At 39.5% G+C, this 19,282-nt stretch overlaps 1 protein-coding gene across 9 annotated transcripts in view; it reads left to right on the plus strand.

The window, feature by feature from the left end:
• syne1a (spectrin repeat containing, nuclear envelope 1a) overlaps positions 1-19,277 on the plus strand; it is a 145,469-nt gene extending 126,192 nt beyond the window's left edge. For 6 of the 9 annotated variants that reach the window (XM_028040635.1, XM_028040639.1, XM_028040640.1 and 3 more), the window contains 20 exons: positions 830-985; positions 2,675-2,833; positions 3,551-3,717; positions 5,924-6,086; positions 6,973-7,160; positions 7,255-7,405; positions 8,441-8,623; positions 8,763-8,900; positions 9,016-9,207; positions 9,902-10,220; positions 11,059-11,127; positions 11,550-11,683; positions 12,486-12,612; positions 12,691-12,902; positions 13,145-13,351; positions 13,469-13,597; positions 14,083-14,334; positions 14,421-14,510; positions 15,044-15,102; positions 17,925-19,277. In XM_028040635.1, the coding sequence (XP_027896436.1) occupies positions 830-985; positions 2,675-2,833; positions 3,551-3,717; positions 5,924-6,086; positions 6,973-7,160; positions 7,255-7,405; positions 8,441-8,623; positions 8,763-8,900; positions 9,016-9,207; positions 9,902-10,220; positions 11,059-11,127; positions 11,550-11,683; positions 12,486-12,612; positions 12,691-12,902; positions 13,145-13,351; positions 13,469-13,597; positions 14,083-14,334; positions 14,421-14,510; positions 15,044-15,102; positions 17,925-18,201 (3,372 nt within the window). In that variant the 3' untranslated portion in view covers positions 18,202-19,277. Of the gene's footprint in view, positions 1-612; positions 630-829; positions 986-2,674; positions 2,834-3,550; positions 3,718-5,923; positions 6,087-6,972; positions 7,161-7,254; positions 7,406-8,440; positions 8,624-8,762; positions 8,901-9,015; positions 9,208-9,901; positions 10,221-11,058; positions 11,128-11,549; positions 11,684-12,485; positions 12,613-12,690; positions 12,903-13,144; positions 13,352-13,468; positions 13,598-14,082; positions 14,335-14,420; positions 14,511-15,043; positions 15,103-17,924 lie in introns of those variants that run through there. The other 3 variants (XM_028040643.1, XM_028040641.1, XM_028040637.1) reach the window with 3 other exon arrangements.
• Positions 19,278-19,282: the final 5 nt, after the last annotated feature.

Consider the following 19,282-nt stretch of genomic DNA (forward strand, 5'->3'; position numbering starts at 1 on the left):
ACGTGCCACCTGGACAAACAGATAAACAGACAGGCAGAAAAAAACTTTATCCATCTGTTTGCAATCGTGTGACCTTGCATGTATTTAATCAGATTGCTTTTATTTTTGATTAATGACCTTGCATTTCTGATCCGTAACACATTTAAAAGACATTTTTGTATATAAAATATATGTATTTTTTATCTGCTCTTGCAAATTTCTTTCTGTAAAAATCAATGATGTTCGGCTCTTGTTCAGCCGGTGGTCAGTATCTGCAGTCATGTTTGATGCATGGCACGTCCTCAGCTCCTCAGGGGAAGAGGAGGAGGAGGAAGAGTGTGTATGCAGCAGCACATAGCATCAGCTGAGGAGAGAAAGAGAGAGAGGGGGGGCGGGGAGGAAGAAAGGGAGTGATTACGTGAGCAGGAGAGAGAAAGAAAGAGAGAGCATCCCTGGTTCTGTGGGGGTGAATGTGCGCTTCCTTTTGTGCATGTTGCGTAATGGAGACATTCTCCAGGTCCACAAATGATTACAGCGCAGCAGAACCGTCACAGTGACGAGGGAGGAGGAGGAGGACGTACAAGGTTTGAAGGCTCTGTTGCTGTGTCCTGCTTTCACAATTGAATGTAGGGATTTCATTTCAACTCAAGGTTAGACGCTGCTGTACAAAAATCTAAATAACTCGTCTGTTTGCTGTTTCGCTGGTTTGACGTTGCTTCTGCTTTCGCTACTGCTGAGACTCTTTGCTTTGGTTGGATTCTGGCTGCTGATGATGGATGGATAAATCCCCAAAACACAGGAAGGTCTCCAGCAACAGCTTTGCTTCTCTGTTTTTCTGCCATGGATTCAGGAGCTGGAGAGCAACGTGGAGGGATGGACTGATGACCTTACTTCCTTGTTCAGGCTGAGGGATTCCTTGGAGGGTCTGGTCAGTTCTGATGATGTCACAGTCTTACAGGAACGCCTGCAGCTGCTGTGGCGTCAGTGGGAGGAAGTTTGCCATCAGGTAGGATGCGCACAACAAACATTTAATCTGCCCAGTTAATAAGCTTTTAGTAGCTTTAATTAATTTCAACTTTGCAATGTTCTTAATTGAAGCGACTTATTAAGCAAAGTAGAACTAAAACCTTAAATAAATGAATGTGTTTTGAGATGGATTTTGAATGAATCAAGTGAGAGGGGCGCAATAGTTGTCTGAAAGCTTAGGAGCTTTTACTGCAAAAGTTGAATCACTTAAAGTATCTAAAATCAAAAGAAGTTGTTCAGAAAAGCTAAGAGAATTGAGATAATGTGACTATATTTAACTGATTGTACAAAATAATTCAAATCTGGAAAAAACAGACAAATTTTAATTTCAGTTATCTAAAGGCATTGTTGCAAAGGCAACACAGGAGTGAATTTGTAAAGAGGTCTGCTGAATTTGGTATGAGCATCAGATGGGTCAACACAGTATGATGTTATAAAATGAAGTCGTTTTTAGAAAAAATACATTATATCTTATAAATGCTTCTTTGTTATAATCCATTTTTGGCCGAAGATGACACCTGATAATTAAATAATAACCACCATATGAAGCCAGCTACAATTTAGAGACATGTTTTGTGCACCAAAATCACCATCTCAAACTCTTGTCGTGATTCAAGGGCTTATAGATCTCCTTTTCATCCTCATTAAGGTGAAATAAAATGGCTTTAAGATTGGTATGGTCATAGGGAAGCATATAAAAGTGAAAAGAAAAGGTTCTAAAATTGACCCTTGAGGAACTCCACAATTAACTGTTCAAGAGGAGAAATGTTTCAAGGATTAAACCATTTAACGTTATGAGTTGTCTCACCGTCTGCTGTTCCTGTCTGCCTGCATGGTGTAAAGGTTAAATATATATAAGTCTGAGTTGTTTAAATAGCAAAGGCGATCTATAAGACAAATGTCTTTTACTTCCTCAGTTGTGCTCACTGTTAGCTGCTGATTTACATCTAAATTATCTCTGCAGGGAATCCAAATTTTCGCATTTGGTTACATTAAATTGGACTTTTCATCTAGTCCTCTAAATATTGCAAAAAACAAAATTATATCCAATGGAAAAATTGTAAAAAAAATACATTAAATTTTTTTCTAACAGTTCTTCAAATAGCGTTGCTGACAATCTAAGGAGCCTCAATGTTTCAATTTCTCTTATCTAAAACGGAGAGCCTTGCTCATAAACTGAATGAAACACTGTTAGCAGTCCAGGCTTTTTCTCTGATAACAATCAACACATTTGCATAATGTTTGTTATTAAAGCATCACAATATCAGAGAAGTATTCTCACCCAAAGAGATCCAACATTAATGTGTGAAATAATATCATTGGCATATAATTGAAAAGTATGTTTAAATATGTTTGGGTTGGTTCCACTTAAACCACTCCTTATTGGAAATAGAAAGTGAGAACAGCTGTTTGCAGACACTGAGCTCAGCTGTCCTGACTTAATCACATTTATTTCCAACACTGCAGGCGTCACAAGATCCAGTAGCTTCACGGGGATGGGCTGTTTGGATTACACTGAACAATGTTTCAAGAATTAAAATTTAAATAAATTATTGCTCCTGTTTCTTTAATCTAAGCATCACGTTACTCTCTAAGAAAGCCAATTCTTTCATTTATATTTTTTCTGTCAAATTATTAATTGGTACTTTCTCTGCCTTTATTTCCTCAGCTTTCCCTGCGCAGGCAGCAGGTGAGCGAGAAGTTGAATGAGTGGGCCATTTTCAATGAGAAGAACAAGGAGCTGTGTGAGTGGCTCACAAAGATGGAGAGCAAAGTTTCTCAGAATGGAGACATCAGTATTGAAGAGATGATTGAAAAGCTGCGCAAGGTAATTTCTAAAAATACCCGCTACCCTTTACTTTTGAAATATAATTTATAAAGAGCCCTGAAATGTATTTGTCCTCTTAAAGACCGCTTAAGTTTTCCTTTTTTGTTGCACTTAAGCGTTTTAGATCATTAAACACATTTTAATATCAGACATAAAAAACATTTGTTAAGGGATAAATCTACTTTAATCAACCCGGTTCTGTGTTAAATTAGTAATTGTCTTCTTTTAAACCGGTGAACTGGTTGTGCCGTCACACAAATGCTTTCAAGCCTTGGAGATATCTGGCCTTTAACATCACTGTGGAGGAGATTTGGTCCACTCTTCTTTGCAAAATTGCTTTAATTTAGCCCCATTGAAGGGTTTTGAGCATAAATTATCCTTCTGTGGTCATCCCACAACTGCTTTGAAATCTTAATTTTATTTATTTTTTTTTTTTTTTGTCTTTTAGATGTTGATTTGTTTTGTGTATTGGGTTGTTGTCTCAAGGTCACAAGCTGTCATTTTGCAATCTCTGAACTCTCCCATGAATCAGAGTTTTTGGTCACAAGGGGGGGTTTTTTATCCTTTTTCACCCCACTTCATGTTGTCGGACAGGTTCTCTCTGGTTTTACAGAACTGACAGGAAAATGTGCCGAAAACCAAAACAAGAAAAGAAACAGAACTGTACATAACAATGCTTTTCAGAGCATTAAAAGTTACTTGGTGTTTGTTCGTCAGGACTACCAAGAGGAGATCAGTGTCGCTCAGGAAAACAAGCAGCAGCTACAGATGATGGGCGAGCGCCTGGCCAGAGCCAGCCAGGACAGCAAGGCAGCTGAGATCCAGCACAAACTCAGCAAAGTCAGTGAGCGCTGGCAGCACCTGCTGGACCTTATTGCAGCCAGGTGGGTTTACAAGACACGCTCATGCACTTTTCTTGTGTTGGTCAATGAAAATCTAATAATAATAACTTTTTATTAGCTCTTTTAGTTGGGGAAGGGGATGCTTTTCACTCAGTGATTGTGGGATTTTATTTCCCACAATCCTGCTGAGGCATTTCCTTCCACTTCCTTACTGGGGTCACTGGGACATCCACTCTCTTGGGAGAGAACAATGTAACATGATTTCTCAAAGGTTTCTCTTTTGTGACCTTTTTGTCACTTGGCAAGTTTTCTTGGGACTGAAGTTTGGAAAATTGTGTTGCATAAATATTCACTCAACTTGAACTTTTTCATACTTTATGGATGTGTTTTAGTGGGATTGGATGTAATTTTAAAATTGAGATAAAGTAGTTTCAGATTTTAAAAAATATGCATGATATGAAGTTTTGGGGACGATCCATCTGCTGATACCCTAAACAAAATTCTACACAACCAAATTTCTTCAGAAACAGATTTCAGATTGCAATGTAACCAAATGCAGAAAATGTGTAATAATAACTCAGAAGCCCTTAAAAGATTAGAGAATTTGTGGATTTTATGAGTTTAAATCTGTAAGGCATGCGACAGACAGACTCCTCCTCCTGTGTTGTAAAATGACCCGACCCAAACTTTGACTGCAGCTCTCCCAGCTGCTTTCCTCAGCTGTCGCCCTCTGGGGCGACGCTGGAGGAAGAAAGAAAGCAGAGGACCGTAGGTGACCTCACACAAGCAGCTGCACTCCCTTTGTCTTTAATATCCTCCATTTGGAGAAAACAATTGCATTCCTGCTTTATGTTTGCAGAAATCCATATTTCTTTCTTTTTTTAAATTTCAGAAAGAAAATCTAGAATTTAGAAGATACAAGAAAATTGTCATTTTCTTGCAAGCATGATTTGTTTTTTAGCAGATATTTTATATTTTAGCTCAGTGTCCACTCTCACAGAGCCTCTACTTACGTTCACATTCAGTCGGTGTGTAGCTTGTGTTTTATATTTCCACACAGTTCAGCTTGCAGCACATGCTTCTGACCGTACGGCTGTTTTTAGAAACAGCCACACTTGTCACTCTCAGGCACTTACACACTCACACCCACACACCCACACATTGGCCTGTTTGGGGTTTTCTTTTTTTTAACCTTGGAGAGCAACAGTTGATAAGTCACACTTTTGTCTCCCCGCCTCTACCTGCTGCCCCAGTTTAGACAAACTCCCATGTGGAGCTTGCAGATAAACAGAGGAGCGTTTGGATATTTACTTCCTAACTTCACTATTGTCTTTGGGAACTTTGCTCCCCCCCATGGTTTTGGATTTTGGGGCAGATAATATGGCAGGATGTCCCAGCGAGGAGGATCTGCCAGAGTGCGACTGCGATGTCAACAGGCAGGAGGATTTTAAGATTTATGAAGGAAACAAAGCTACTTGTTATTGTAATAATTAGAAATAATGTCCTTGACTTTGTTAAACCGATAACTCAGCGCATAGTGGGAAATGTTTGCTTTTCATGTTTATGAGGAAATGGCATCTTTGTCTGACTTCTATCTGATCTGATCTGCTGTTTGTAATGAGGTTTCCCAACCATCTGCAACATGCAAATGAAGGGAAATGTTTTTAAAATTTGACTTATTCAAAGAGTGTTTGAGAATGCGTGAAAAGTTATTTTAAATACCTTTCAATGGTGCTACTGTCACTGCCACATGCCAAGCAGGTTTAGATATTTCGAGAGGTTGTGTGCAGCTGATGCAAATGCAAATAGTAAACAAATGCAAATAGTAAAAAATATTTCATTCAGTCCTGTGTTACCACCAGCTGCATGCACCAATTCTTAGAATCTGATTAAGTTTTGGACATGTAGTGGAAAGATGCAGATTATATCTGGTAAAAGTTGCTATGCAGACTTGGCAGGGTTGATGTTTGCTGAACAAACTAACCTGGCATTAGCAGATCCAACATAATCACTATAATATTGAGGGCTTTATTTACAGTGAAAAAACTTCCCCAGACATGTATTAACTGCTATATTAATGCAGAAAAGCTCTCTTTGTGGCTTAATTTTGTCTGTTTTTAAGTTGTAGTAGTAATCCTATGGACAACATCAATTTGTCCTGATTTACTGGAAATATTCCCGTTTCATTTGCTTTTGGAGTCGTCCATGTTTGACTCTGACTTAATTGCTGAATCTGTTCCTGGATCAGGGTGAAAAAGCTGCGAGAGACCCTGGTGGCGGTGCAGCAGCTCGACAAAAACATGAGCAGCCTCAGATCCTGGCTCTCCCACATCGAGACCGATCTCTCCAGGCCGATTGTCTACGAAACCTGCGACAAGCTGGAGATCCAGAGGAAACTCAACCAACAGCAGGCAGGCAGATTTTAATTTTCTTATTCCGTCTTTTTGTTTGAAGCATTTATGGAAAACTTGATCAGTATGTGGGAATTTGCAGCACTTGTGTGTACACAAATGGACAGAAATATAGTCAAATAATTTGTATTTTCATTAAGAATAAATTACACCAGGAGCACGTGAGTCAAATGCAGTGGATTAAGTTGAGAGACAGTACGGCACATGACTCATGTTCTGCTGCCAAGATTCTGCTCTAAATCTGGACTTGTCTGTCAGAACCCACTAACCTCCTTCCTCTTTGGGTGCAATGCGTTCACACCAGCCCTGTTTTGTCCAAACTTAATCAAACAAAGTCTATCAAAGTTTGTTTGTCTTGAAAGTCCAGTTCATTTGCTGAGGTGTGGATGTAAGCAAACCAGAAACTGCTCCAAAAGCAGGAAGTGGACTACAGCGCATGGCATTCTGGGTAAATAGAACCAAAACAAATGCCAGCTGGAGAAATGGCCTGTAGTCTTTTACCAAACACAAAAGAGAAATCCTACAACCGCTAAAATTTGACACAACACATTTTTGTTTACATTTTGTGAAGAAGGAAGTTGCGCTGGTCTTCTTCAGAGGTTGTTGTGTTGTTTCCTTAAGTGGTTCTTGGTGCAGCGCCACCACAGGTGAAAAGGGGAACAGTTTTTTTTTAATTTGTGCAGTGTGAAAGTGAACCACATCAGCTGAAAATGGAACAAATGTTGCAATTTTGGTCCAAGACTACTGAACTGTCAGGTCAACACGCAGATTGTTCTTCTTTACTCTATAAAGACCTGATTTTTAGTTTTTCTACTAAAAAATGAATGTGCAGCAAAGCAAAAAAAAAAAGTTACATCATATTGCAGTCACTTTTTTCTTTTTGTAGGACCTGCAGCGGGACATAGAGAAACACAGCACAGGCGTGGCGTCAGTGTTGAACCTGTGTGAAGTCCTGCTGCACGACTGCGACGCCTGCTCCACAGAAACGGAGTGTGACTCCATCCAGCAGGCGACCAGAGGCCTCGACAGACGCTGGAGGAACATCTGCGCCATGTCCATGGAGAGGAGACTCAAGTAAAATAACCTCCTATGTTTACTTTTCAACATATCCAACATGTTGTCGAAGTGTTTGCTTCCCTCACTCACAGCTCTGCTTTTTGCTTTGCAGGATTGAGGAGACGTGGAGGCTGTGGCAGAAGTTTCTGGATGATTACTCCAGGTTTGAGGATTGGTTAAAGACGTCAGAGAAAACGGCAGCGCTGCCCAACTCTTCTGGTGTTCTTTACACTGTTGCTAAGGAGGAGCTGAAGAAGTTTGAGGTCTGTGTGCTTTTAATATTTATCCCATTGATTTGTCTCATTCTTTAGTAAAAGATCTTACAAATACAATCAATGCGCCAGTTCATAAAAATATAAGAGTGTCATGTTACTGCAACTGATTTGATTTGACTGCTGGTCTCAGCTGCTTCAGAACATAACTGTGCATTATTTCTTCATGTTCTTTAGGGTGCAGTTCATTCTTTTTTTATTTAAAAGTAAAATTAACTGTTGAAGGTTAATGGTTTGGAGTAACATCTTAAATTTGTTTTGCATCATGAAAAGCTTTGTGACACATAAGCATCATTACAATGTTAACAGGGACAGTAGCAATACTGCACAATTGGGACATGCAGCACAATTTAAAAAAGAAAATAAAAAACTGAAATAATACTGACAAAAAGCACAGCAAGTTTTATTGTAACAGTTTAGAGAAATACGCTGGGATTTTCTTCAAATCTTTTAATCAAAATAAGGTGGTTTCTTTGTATAAGCAGCTAAAAACAATCTCACATAAATGTGATTAGCACTATAAATAGTGCTAATCACATTTTTATGTGATTTTATTACAAATTAAGTCAAATTTGTAATAAAATTTGACTTAACGTGCTGTAGAAAAACATCACAATATTTCCCCAGTGGTCCAAAGTTAAACACGAAATCTTTTTCACTGCTGTGCTCAGTCCTGCTGCAGACTTACTCATTGCCCACAATAAAACTTATTTTCAGAACAGAGAAGAGTTATTAAAGCAAATAAATCAATAATTTCTATAGAATATTTTAGTATTTCATTCATTTGTTATACATTTTTGCTATGCACATTTTGCTTTATTTAGCTTTAACTGTTTTATTTTGTATCTTTTTCTCCTTTAGCAAAGCCTTCTTGCATTATATGAACTTTAAATCCTAACCTCTCTGTTTTAATTAGTTTTGTTACAATGTTTTTCTATGTTTAGTACTTTTGACATTCGTTATATGTGCAAATGGAAATCAAGTTGAATTGTTTGTCATTGATGTGTGTGGGTTTTTTTCATACAGGCGTTCCAGCGCCAGGTGCAGGAATGTCTGACCCAGCTGGAGCTCATCAACAAGCAGTACCGTCGCCTGGCTCGGGAGAACCGCACAGACTCCTCCCACCGTCTCAGAGAAATGGTGCATGATGGGAACAGACGATGGGATAACTTGCAGAAAAGAGTGGCTGCCATCCTTCGCAGACTTAAGGTAGTAGCCTCCTGCCTGCTGGCTAATTTCTTTCTCATTTAGAACCAAAAAATTACAAAAATAATTCAGAAAAATGTTTGAAGTTAAAGTATAAATATGATAAAGATAAAGTGATTTGTCACTGAATTTGTTTGTGCAGCATTTCATCAGCCAGCGGGAGGAGTTTGAGACGGCGCGGGACAGCATCCTGGTGTGGCTCACTGAGATGGACCTCCAGTTGACCAACATCGAGCATTTCTCTGAGTGTGACGTTCAAGCCAAAATCAAACAGCTCAGAGTAAGAATGAAGCATCATTCAGTGCTCATCGAATTCCTCCATCCTTATGTTTAACTATATACTCATATCTATTCGCATGATTATTATTAACAGATGATTATGTGTGCGTGTGCAGGCATTCCAGCAAGAGATCTATCTGAACACGGCGAAGATCGAGCTGGTGTTTCGGCAGGGCGAAGCGCTCATCGAGAAGAGCGAACCTCTGGACGCCGCCGTCATTGAGGAGGAGCTGGAGGAGCTGCAGAGATACTGCCAGGAAGTGTTTGGACGAGTGGACCGATATTACAAGAAGCTTACGAGACTTCCTGTAAGTGAATAGAGAAAATCATTTAGAGCAGCAGCTTATTTTACAGCGCCTTGCAAATGTATCCTTACCTCTAGAAGCCTTCCATGTTTTGTCTTGTTACGAAAACATCAATGTATTTCGTTAGGAATTTATTTTATGCTCTTTATTGTTAAACTGGAAGTTTGATAAATGTCTCTCAAAATTCCTGTGGGTTAAAGAAATTATGCTTTTTTATTTAAAGCTCAAGAAAATTTTATTCAATTTCCTTGGATGTACACAAACGTTGGCAATGGCAATGTTTTCTTTCCTATTTTTCAAAGTAAGAAAAGAAAGTTTTGCCCAACTGAGTGTTCCTGTCACTATTATTTTTTGCTTTAGTTATTTATATATATATGATGAGTTTTTTTATGTTGACTTAATGAGATGTGAAAGACGGTTGGTTTTAGTATTTTTTTTCTGTTTGTATAAAACCCTGAAAACTAGTACATTTCATTTTTTGATGCACTATTTTGTTAGTGTTATATTAAGTGTGCCAATAGGTGCATATGTTCAACAAAAATTAGTTATTGTATTATCTGTTTGATTGGCTCTAATACAAATACTTTGAAAAAATAATAATTTATATACATTTATAAATTTTTTTTTTAGAACCTCTGTTTTTATGCATAAAATCCATTTAAAACTGGATGGGTTCTGCTTTTTCACTGACTCCTAGCTGGCGGATGATGAGCTCGACGGCTCAGACAGAGAGCTGGACGTGGAGGAAAGCGGAGACCTCTCTGATCTGCAGTGGGGCGAGTCGCCCGTCCCACGCCCGTCGAGCCGACCAGCCTCGGGCACGGCGGCGCCGATCCGGGCGGACCGATCCGGCCGAGACACGCCGGCCAGCGTGGACTCCATCCCGCTAGAGTGGGACCACGACTACGACCTCAGCAGAGACCTGGAGAGCCCCGGAGGGCGGGGAAATGTGGAGCGGAGCCGAGGCCGCCCGGAGGAGGATGAATATCTGAGGACAAGCAGCACGGTGCTGTCAGGTTGGTCCAACTAACGACTGAATTGATGTTTTTATTTCACTTGGGGCTGGGCAATAAATCAGTTCTATTGATTAATCAAATTTTTGTTTTTTGAAGGTTTAGTTTTTGGAAAATTTGGATTTTCTTATATCAATGCACTCCTTGTGTTTCCATAATTCAGAGTTCAGAGCCGAGGCGGCTGTCTTGTTTTCCAACTTCTATTTATTTTTTACTTTGAATTCAGGTCATTTTTATGATGGAATATTTGGGCCAAGATTTATTTATCTTAATAATGAGAATAAAGTCATAATATTACAAGAATGCAGTCATGATATTAAAAGAATAAATTTGTAATATCAGGAGTATAAAGTAATACATTTTATGAGAACTTCAGCACAAGAAAGTAGCAAAAAATTAAAACGAGGAATGTTGAGCATCTTGTATTTAATGGATAAGGAAATACTTCATATTTAAACACTTAATATCAAAATATTATCTGTATCAGGACTGATAACGATTGAGGAAATTACTATTCCGAAGAAACAGCCTGGGCCTAATATGCCGTCATACTACTTACAGAATGAATGATTGAAAGAACAGCCACTTTTTTCTGTCGTAATTCTTTTAGAAAATAACTCAAGAAAAGACATCTATTTAAATAAAATCTGGTTAAAAAAATTTGAAGATTTTATTTTTAAGCCATATCACCCAACCATAAAGTTACTGTGTTGTGAATCAGTTTTTTAAAAATGATAAAATCAGAGAGAACATCCAAAAAAAAAAGTGTGGCAGCTTGTAGCATTTTGTTGCATTCAGAGATTTCCATCATAAGCAGAGTTTGTTGTGTCTCTATTCCCAGATGTAGTTATCCCAGAGAGCCCAGAGGCCTATATAAAACTGACAGAGAACACTTTGAAATCCTCCTCCGGTATGAAACGGCATGAGCTTGGCCAGCATGCTGTCATTTACAGCTAAAACTGTAAAATATGTTATCTAACTGATGCTTACTACCACCCTTCCTCCATCATCTTGAATCATCTTTAACTGCAAACATTGCAAACTGTTGTGATGCATGCACACAACAGTGCACGCATCACTAAGCATAGTAACTGATGCTTACTACCACCCTTCCTCCATCTTGAATCATCTTTAACTGCACGCATCACAAACTGTTGCTTTCTCACATCACACAGTTTAATTAAAGAGGAACGTCATTTCAGTGATAACTTACCAATTCGCCCCATGCCGTACTAACTGCATGCCATTTTATTGCATCAGCAGCATGCAAACAAAAGCTGTCAGAAATATCTTCCTAGCTATCTTAACACCTGCCTGTGTTTCCTGGTGCAGGTGAGCCTGGACAGCTGGAGGCCAGTCTGCGACAGCTGGACCAGGCTCTGGATGCAGGGCGATACCACCTGCAGCAGAGAGAGGCGTCCGCCAGTCGCTCCAGCCCAGACATGGACTCCACATACATGGGCTACGTAAGTCCAATGTGTCCCCTGGACAGAACTGCCTGTAGACATGACTCTGGTCCTAAAATTGATAAATTGCAATGTTCATAGAGGTGCTTGAAATCCTTGAAAAGGCTTCAATTTCAGTTCGATTTGGAAACTGCAATAAAGTGCAATTTAACGTTTGATTTAAAGCCTAAATATTTTTATTAATAAATGATACACACACTTTTTGTTTCATTGTCTAAAGTTCAATCGGACTAAACTTTTCTTGTCTTTGGTCAGTTAGAATTATCAAAATAATTTGCTAAATGCCAGAAAATTTAGCAAGAACAATTTTTAGTATATTTTTTTTTACGTTCTGCGTATATTGTGTATAAGCATTTTTATTTGAGCAGGAAGGATTTTAACATAATTGGTTTGTATTGTTTCAATAATTACGAATATTCATTATTCCTGATTTCTCAATGACCTGTATAATTAAAATAAGTTATTTTATAAGTTATTGAAATTGGCAGATTTTTTTATTTGTTAAATTAGTGTTTTATTTTGTTGTATAAGGTGTGTTTGAGAGAGACATTTCAAAACATAAAATTTTATGTTAGTTTATATTGTCAATGCTGTAGGATACCATAACAAGACATTAATAACAGTAACGAATAACATTGTATAATCGTGAATTGAAGCTGTCTTCTTTAGTTCATTTGTATTGTTTTGTGAATTTTGTGGCGCTGGAACAGTTTGAAAACTTACATTAAAAATGCTTGAAAAGTGCTTTAATTTTTTTGTTGGAAAAGCTTACAAACCCTGAATTGAATGATGATTTTCACAGATGCGTCTGATGGGGGAGTGTCGCGGCAGCATCGACGCCGTGAAAAGAGCCGAAGGAGAGCTGACTGAGGACGAGGATGACATGCCAGGACTCACCAACCCGACCAGCACAGAGACGCAGAGCACAGGTCCGTCTCTTCTTCCTCTCTGAACGTTTCACGTTGGGCTCTTATGCTCCTCCCTAAACGTCTCTCTTGCCCCTCTAGGCGTGATTGAACGCTGGGAGCTGATCCAGGCTCAGTCGCTGAGCGAGAAGCACAGACAGAAACAGAACCTGCAGCAGTGGCAGCAGCTGATCTCAGATCTGCAGACCATGCGGGCCTGGCTGGGTCAGTCAGAGGCAGAGCTAAACCGACTGCGTGGGCTGGACGTCAGCACCAACATCCACACCATCCAGCAGAGGATCAAGAAGCTCAAGGTGTGTGTCTGATTGATAGACTCAAAAGAGCAAAGTAGAATCTTCTATGATCTAAAAATAGACACATTTCATCTGTGAGTTGGTTAACTGGAAGCTGAAGAAGATTATTGAACTTTGTAATTAAAACCCTGATCCTCATTTCTTAGCAACTAATACTGTTGCAGAATTTTTTATGGTCAAACCCCTCTATAAATAATACGATGCTCTACATGCTTTTACAATCTGCTCTCTCTTCCAACCAGGACCTGCAGAAAGGCATGGATGCTCACAAGTCAGAGGTTCTCTCCATAAACCTGAGCAGTGCAGACTTCCTCCAGTCAGAGCCCGACTCGGAGGAGGCCTGGGAACTGAGGGACCGGCTGAAGGAGATGAACTCACGCTGGGATCGGCTCAGCGCCTCGCTCGAAGACTGGAGAGAGGAGCTGCAGAGGGCGCTGATGCAGTGCCAGGTAAAGACGAGATGGAGTTGAAGAGATTCCTACAAGTCTATTAAAAAATGCATTTTTTTATCTGCTGGAGATAAATAAAAGAAATATGATTTCATTCAAAACAAATGCCATCTTTAGGAGTTCCACGAGACGAGCCACGGTCTGCTGCTGTGGTTGGAGAACATCGACCGCAGGAGGAACGAGGTGGTGCCCGTCTCTCAGAACGCTGATTATGAAACATTACGACGTCATCACAAAACACTGATGGTATGCATTTCATGAAGATACGATCATAAAAGCTGAGAGGATATATTTTGTTTTCATGTAATCAAATGTAATCAAATAAATCAAGACATAATCAGATAACATTTGCCTGAAAAAGTATATACCTCATACACTACAAAAACAAAATCTTACCAAGTACTTTTGGTCTAGTTCCTAGTGCAAATATCTTTTCTCTTATTTCAAGTGTACTAACTTACAAGTAGCTTTTTAGCATGCCATAGGAGCTTGTTTTAAATAAATAATTCCTTAAAATTAATGAAAAAGTACTTGTTCCACTGGCAGAAAAATTAACTTATAACATGAGGAAAATGTCTTGTTATAAGTGAAATAATTACTTCCAAGGTAGTCTGTCTTATTTCAAGTGTACGGAGATATTTGCAATAGAAACTAGACTAAAAATACTTGGTAAGATTTTGTTTTTGCAGTGTAAAATGTAACTTGTTGACTTCTGTTTTATTTTTCCGCAGCAAATCAAATGTGAGCTGCTGGACTCGCAGCAGAAAGCTTCTTTCCTCCAGGAGCTGTCCGCTCAGCTGCTGGTCAACACCAGGCCGCCGACGCTGCAGAAGCCGGATCAGAACCAGCCCCAGAGCAGCGAGTGTCTGGAGGCCCGGGAAAAGGTCCATGTCATCTGGAACCGGCTGAGACTCCTGCAGAGGGAGGTCAGCTCCGACCTGGAGCTGCTGGAGAAGAGACTGGAGGTCACAGAGGTTCAGCAGGTCAGCGGATGCTCGATGCTGTGGTGTTTTTGCTTTGATTTGTGGTTTTCATCTGGTCTTTAAAGTGCCTTGTTGTTTATTTTCAGGATTACCTGTCAGGACCTTCTAGAAAATCCCAAATCCGAGGATCTGCTAGTCCCAGAGCGGACAAGGTCGTTCAGAGGCGAAAACAATCGGTAACTTTCCTCGCTTTCCTCATCCCCTTCTGAATGCTGCACATCTCATTTTGCTCCCAAAATAGATACTTTTATCGATCCTACCCTCTTGTATGTTTATGAATACCAGAGGTTTCTCTACTTTGCAAATGCTCCGCTAAAACATCCATCGTAATGCATCCCGCCCACCTGCTTTTTTTATGAGACGTTTTTGCTGCCCAGCATCATATTGTTCAGTCAAAAATTACAAGAAAAACTGGCTTTTCAATTTCAGTGATTAATTTTAGAAAGTATGTTCTTGATGTCAGTAATTGTAACTAGTTTATTTAAAGTGATTTTACTCTCATGAGAAGCCAGATTTCTTGGTTCAGAAATCCAATCACCGTCATTGAAAACATTGCTGCTCTTTGGTTACTGATGATTCTTTCCCTTAGCGATGTTATGGCTCTTTTTATGTTGTGTTTTCCTCTCATCTGAGGCTTTGACTTTTTTTGCCCTTGACTGAAACATTCTTTTCTTTCTTTTACACCCTCCCTGCTCATTGCGTGGTACAGCCTCGAAGCAAAAGTAGTCAGGCCCACCCAGGACACGCTGAGAGCGGCCCGCGCCACAGGTACCTCTCTCCTGGACTCTAGAAACTTGGGACGATGATGGGACCGAAGCTTACACCCACTTTTTTAAAACAAAAAATAATTAAAAACTAAATATTTTAAGACAAATTAAATAAAAAATATTAATGGTTTATTTTACAAATAATTTTAATTAGTAGTTTCTTTTATTTAATGCTTTCAGTGTTCCATGATCCTCCTCACATCTAGAGACCAGTTTGTCAGCTCTTAAATGAGTAGGGACTTGCCTACATCAGGCGACTTCCTTTCTCCTTTAAATCTTTTGTTTCACTGCTTTGCTGCTTTTGAATTAGCATCATGAAATAATACCCTGTCATTCCTTGTAGTATCCTCCTCCCCCACTAGATGGCACTACCTCAGCCTCAGTGTTCCTCTTCATCTCCAGCATTGTTTTTCTCTCCCCTGTTTCCTTCCCGGTTCAGTGTCTTCAGAGCGTTCCAGCAGGATGTGGAGCTTTAACTCCTGCCGGGTTTCCTGCGGCGTTTACTCCCACTCTCTCCTCCGTTTCCTCTTCAGAGCTCACCAAACCTCTGACTCTCGACATTTCTGACCTGTGCTGCCTTGCAAAAACATTCCCTTGAACTTTCACCACTGTTTGTTGCATTACAACCACAAACTTCAATGTTTTGTATTGGGACAAAGTCTTCCAAACACATGAAAATCCAAAAAGTGGGTCATGCATTTGGAATCAACTCCCTGTAGTTTGATAAATCTAAATAAATACCTCGGAGTTTTATTAGTGAATAAACAGCATCATGAAGACCAATGAACAGAGCAAGAGTAAGATTGGCAAGAAGTTTAAAGTTGGGTTAGATGATGAATCTGAACATCTCCTTTTAATAAGTGAAGTGACATAATCTGTTGGGAAAACATTAAATCTGGTTTTTATGGAAGGGTGATAAGAAGAAAGCCACTATTTACTAAAAGTGAATGACATTTTCTTTGCAGTTTGGCAAAAAACTTTACATGAAACCCAACAAATGCGCAGACGTCAAAAGCATCCAGACCGACTTTGTGTGCCAGAAAAATAACGCTCAACATCACCCTGAACAGTGCATCTGCACAGAGCAATATGGTGGTGGCAGCATCATGCAGTGGGGATGTTTTGCTTAGCTACACAGAGTAGTTGGGGAAAATTATCAAACTAAATTCAGGGCAAACCTGGAACAAGGCCACTAGAAGAATAGTTTTGATCAATTGTGTCAAACTCGAGGCTCGCAGGCCAAATCTGGTCCGCTATAGCCATTTCTGTGGCCTTTTAGACTCCAGAGAAATGGAACTTCAAGATAGCAGTTGTGTGCTTCAATATTTTATCAGTCAAATCAAATCACTTGATCATTTGGATCAAATGATTCATTGTGTTACAACATCCAGACTAAAACCCAAAATAGAGCAGATAGTCTGACTGAGACTGAAGTATTTTACAAAGACGAATAAGCAAAGAATCCAGTCTCAAGCTGTGCAAATCTGGTGGAGACAAGACTCGCAGCTGCACAGAAAGATGTTTAGGACTCATTTTTGAGATTGTCAGAATTATGCATAATTCTGTGTTGATCTATCTCATCAAAACTCAATAAAAAACAGTGACGTTTGTGGTAGTAAAGCATGACAAAACATGGAAAAAAGTTTGAGTATGAATAACTTTGCAAGGCACTGACTCAGCCTTAAGCTGGTCTTACCATAAATGCTGTAATGTTTTCTACTATTCCCACCTATTCATGTATATGTTACACACAAATGTTTCGCAGCCTCTAATTATTTGGAACAGGATGTGTGGCCTGAAAATATAAATGCGCACATGCCTCCTTACAGCTGCAGTGTTGTAAGGAGGAAGCCGAAATGAAATTGGCTGCACGGGAGGCGGCTGGAGGGATGTGAGTGTTTGACCCTCATTCAGGCTCTGTGAGGATGAGTGCCTGGGAGAACATAATGTTCCTCCCCTTGAAACTTGGCTCCAACTGTGGAAATCTCCAGAGAGGTTTTTGGCATTACTCCTTTTTTTCAGTTTGGAATGATATGTGGCATTGAACTCTCACATAGTCGGCTCTAAAGCCAAAGATTACCCGTCCCCTCCCACACCCCCCCAGAGACGAAGAGCCCACTATCTCTAAGCGCTCTCTCTGTTGTGGTGGTGTCTGTTGTATGAAGTGGCTTCAAGAAAATTATTAATACCACTTGAATGTTTCACATTTTACCTACTTTTGATCACAAACTTATGGGATTTTATTGGGATTTGATGTGATAAACAAAAAGAAGTGCATATAAAATCTTTTCTAAATAAAATTGTAAGTTTTTGGAGAATATTTGAGTTCTCTATTCTCCGCTTTACTTTGACATTCCTAATAAAGTCCCATGCCACCAATTAAAAAAAAAAAATCTCTTTACTAATGTGTAATTTAATCTTGTCATCCTAACATGGATAAATTAACTTTTTCCCGTTGAAGAAAAGCATTATCACATCATGATGGTGCCACCACCACCTAGTTTTTTTTAACATAAGCTGTTAAGTTTTGATTTTGGTATCATCTGATCAGAAAACATTCTTCTTCCACGCGTTTCCTGTCTCTCCAACATGATCTGGGGAAAATCTACACCATTTGTTCATTCAGTTCCAATAAACCACACTAACACAAAAATGTCGGGTGGTATGAATAGTTTTGGAAGTGACTGTGGATGTGTATGTATTTAGGAAATGTTTGTGGCTATTTTTGATTCTCCCATCCATTTTCAGAGTGAAGATTTTGAGCTAAAATTATTTAACTTTAGGAGAAAACCACGTCTCACTTTTGTTTGGGTCTTCCTGCAGCCGGAGCAGATCGCCAGGCGCCGCTGGCTGCGTTTCCTCCCGTTCTGACCTTACAGACGGCGTCCCTTCTCAGTCCTCCTCCTCCTCAAACTACCAGTCCTTCCTGCTGCGGGTCTTCAGGGCTGCGCTCCCCGTCCAGCTGCTCCTGCTGCTCCTCATCGGCCTGGCCTGTCTCGTTCCCATGACGGAGGAGGACTACAGCTGCCACCATGCCAACAACTTCGCCCGCTCCTTCCATCCGATGCTGCGCTACACCAACGGGCCTCCACCCATATGAGGAGCAGCACATTGCATCTACCTACTTCTTTGCCAAGGACTCCTCTGAATGTTTTCCTCTTCACTTTGTGCCCTCAAGCAGCAAACTCTTCAACCTGCATTATGAAGTATTTCTCTCATTGACGTTGCACACTCCCTCACCCCTTTAAAGAAGCGGACCTTCATCTGGACAATGCTCTTCTTTAGTCCAAATATTTCTTTGTTTTTACTTAAATGTGTATATCTTTTTTAAAGAAACGTGTGAAATCATTTAAACAAACAAAGCACTATTTATATAATCTATGTTGGGAGCCAAAGTCAGCCGTGCTTTTTGTCCATGATACCCAGTGCTGCTAGTATTTATTTAGTGTCCAATCAGCCAGTAGCTGATTAAGCTAAAGCCTCGAGTGTGGGACATCAGTACCTGTAAATTGTAGAGTAGCCTTCCGGTAGCAATCATTCAGTCTCTTGGTGTGAAAAGTTTCATTCCAAAATGTTGTGTTCGAAAATCTTCAGACATGAAAGGAAAAAAATTACAAAACTGACTGAAACAGCACAGAAACCCCTCTGAAGACTGGGGTGTAGCGTAGTATTTTTCTTTAAAAATAACCTGCCTGACTCTGAAAATGAAGGTTTAACATAAAAAAGTAAAGACTTTTTTAAAGCACTGTAAAAATTGTACTGCACTGAAGCCCTCCAGTAAAGCTAAGGCTCGCATCCGTTTTCTTAATTATGAAAGCTGATATAAAATTACAGATTTGCTTTCTTAATTTAAAAAAAATGAATCACTTACTTTGTAAATTGTTTGAAATGCCTTTAAACAAAGGCAGTTTTTCAAAATGCTTTTGTTTGAGCATGCACTTGAAGGTTTCCTGTGTTCAAGAAAGCCAAACAATCACTGGTAGTGTTTTAGTAGATGGCTGTGGTATGATAAAAGCGTGCTTTGTAATAACCGTCTAATTATCCGAGAAACACTGCGTTGTTTAAACTAATTCTGTAAAGAAAAAAAAATAAAATAAGAAAATGGTTATTTATGTATGTACAGTTTGCTAATTCAGGAAGATTACTCTTTTTTGCAAATAAAACATGAAGTATTTACTTTT

This window comes from Xiphophorus couchianus, chromosome 15 (assembly GCF_001444195.1).
Source record: "Xiphophorus couchianus chromosome 15, X_couchianus-1.0, whole genome shotgun sequence".
In the NCBI taxonomy this organism is placed as follows: Eukaryota; Metazoa; Chordata; class Actinopteri; order Cyprinodontiformes; family Poeciliidae; genus Xiphophorus; species Xiphophorus couchianus.